At 65.2% G+C, this 2245-nt stretch overlaps 1 protein-coding gene across 1 annotated transcript in view; it reads left to right on the top strand.

The window, feature by feature from the left end:
- Nucleotides 1-771: 771 nt before the first annotated feature.
- The window catches only part of CA4 (carbonic anhydrase 4), an 8252-nt gene continuing 6778 nt past the window's right edge, over nt 772-2245 (top strand). The window contains exon 1 of the mRNA XM_081805301.1: nt 772-902. Within this exon, the coding sequence (XP_081661427.1) occupies nt 845-902 (58 nt within the window). The 5' untranslated portion in view covers nt 772-844. The remainder of the gene's footprint in view (nt 903-2245) is intronic.

Raw genomic sequence — 2245 nt, 5'->3', positions numbered from 1 at the left:
CCCCCTCCCTCTGACCCCATAAGCCCCTTGGGATCTATTTCTCAGTTCTGCCCCTCACCGGCCCCCCTCCCCGCTCCCCCGGCTCTGGCCATCACATAAATGCTCACACAGCAATTTAGAGGCGTCTTCACTCTGTGTTGGAAGAAGGGTCTTTGGTCTGCTTAGAAATTAAGTTTGGAGCAGCCTGGGAGGAAACAGAAAAGAGACCAGATAATCAGGGACCACAGCCTGAGCGAGAAAAGCAAGCCCTCTTTCTGGGGACACCAGATTCAAGAAACACCACCACATAACCCTCCAGAGCACCATCCTCGGGAGGCTATCCCTACCCGTCCACTCCAACCCAAGCCTATTCCAAGGCTCCGGCAGACTGGAGGGAGCGAGAGGGCGGCGCCGGGGGTCCAGGCCAAAATGATCAAAGGCAGGAATCCGGGCACCCACCCTTGTATCGATCAAGTACCTCGCGAGGTCACCACCCCGTTCCCAAACCAGAGACCAGGTGTGAGACCGGGGCGGGCGGCTCTTGGGGGGTGGGGCAGGGCGCTGCCTCCGAGGCGAGAGGAGCGGAGCTGGCGGCGGGGGCGGGGTGGTGGCGGTGCGGGCACGAGGCACAAGGTGGCCCGGCAGGGGGTGGGAGCGCAAGGAGGGGAGCGGATTTCAGCGCACGGACAGGACGGGAGGAGGGGAGGCTCCGCCAGGGGGAGGAGCCGCTACCCGCGTCCCGCTGTCGGGGCCCCCTCCCGTCGCGGCTCCGCTATAAAACCCGGGGCCGGCATGATCGCGGCACCCCCGGAGGCCTCCTCGGCACGCGACCCCCGGCTCGGCGGCGTCTCGGCTCCTGTGCGGGATGCGGCTGCTGCCCGCGCTCCTGGCCCTCGCCGCCGCCCGGCCCTCGGCCAGCGCAGGTGACCGCGCGGGCCCCCCTCCGGCCCCTGGGCGGGCGGCCCCCCGGCGCCCCCAGCCCCAGTGCGCGCGGGGCGCTGGGGCTCGGGCTGCGGGGGCACCGCAGCGGCCGCGGGGCGGGAGGGCGGACGGGGCGGGCGCGAGGCCCTGGGCGCTCCGGGACGGCCACGTGCGGCGGCGGAGCGCTGTGTGCACGCGTGTGCGCGGCTGCGGGGCTCGCGGGGCTTGCGGGGCGCTCGGCCCGGCGAGCGTGCGAGTCAGTGATGTGGCCGCTTCTCCGACCCGCCTCGACGCGCGCCGCCGTTCTCGCCCTTTCTGGCGTTGCCCGCGCCTTTGGTCCTCAGCCTGTCCCTGGGTCGCTGTCCGTCCCGCCGGGGCTCAGTGCTGAGGGGCTGCCCCCCGCCCAGAGCACGGGAGACCTGGCTTTTCCGCTTCGCACCCTGGGTTCCTTGTCACCCGAGGCTGCCGGGCCCCCTTCCCCTCCCCAGCCCCCAGCGCCCTACTGGGAGCCTGCGGCGGGGGGCGGGGGGGGGGGGCACGAGGAGACCCGAGGCCCTGGCCGAGCCGGTCTTTCCGGCCAGGGTGATTTTCGTTTAAAGATTAATTATGTGGCCGAGCTCTTAATTATTCGCCTAGGTGGGAGGTGGCAGGGGTTGTGTGTTAATATTTGATAAGGAGCTGAAAGCGCCTCCAACCCCACGGCTGGGCACAGGGGTCCAGGGAGGCATCTTTTCTGCGGCCCCACAGGGGACCATCTCCTCTGCAGGAAGCCCTCATCCGCCAGTCCCCGGCTCAGCTAGCCCTCCGATGGTCCCCCGTTCGGGTCCAGCTGGCCAAACTTCCTCTCCAAAGCTAGATGCTCCTTTCTTGGAGTCGTGGAGTGAGGGGTGAGGGTGCCCTCGGCAGCAGAGAAGGAGAGGGGCTTTTGCAGGAATGTGCCCTTTGCAGGAAAGATTTAGCTGTGTGTGTGTGTGTGTGTGTGTGTGTGGTGGAGGGGATGAGGGGAATCTTGCAGAAACTACTGGCTTCTTCCTAGGAGAGGAGGAAGGAGAAAAGAGGAAAGCCGGGATGTGAAAAAATTTATATGTAACCATGGAGTTTGAAACCTACCTAAGGGGCTGGGCTCAGTAGAAAGGGAAAAGAGAAACACTTTGCAATTAATTCCGTTACTTTGTAGCTGTGTGGCCCTGGGTAAGTCACTTCACCTCAGTTTTCTCACAATATAGAGAGAATTCTGACTTCAGGTGTTTTAAGGATTCAGGTGAGCTAGTGGCTGTAAGTGCTTCGTGCGGTACCTGAGTGGCGCGTGGCAGACCCCCCCCCCCCCCCCGTGCGTGATGGTGTC

This window comes from Leptonychotes weddellii, chromosome 15 (assembly GCF_054177405.1).
Source record: "Leptonychotes weddellii isolate Sample4059 chromosome 15, ASM5417740v2, whole genome shotgun sequence".
NCBI lineage: Eukaryota > Metazoa > Chordata > Mammalia > Carnivora > Phocidae > Leptonychotes > Leptonychotes weddellii.
The sequence above is the reverse complement of the archived record's forward strand: the minus strand, read 5'-3'. Positions and strand labels throughout refer to the sequence as shown.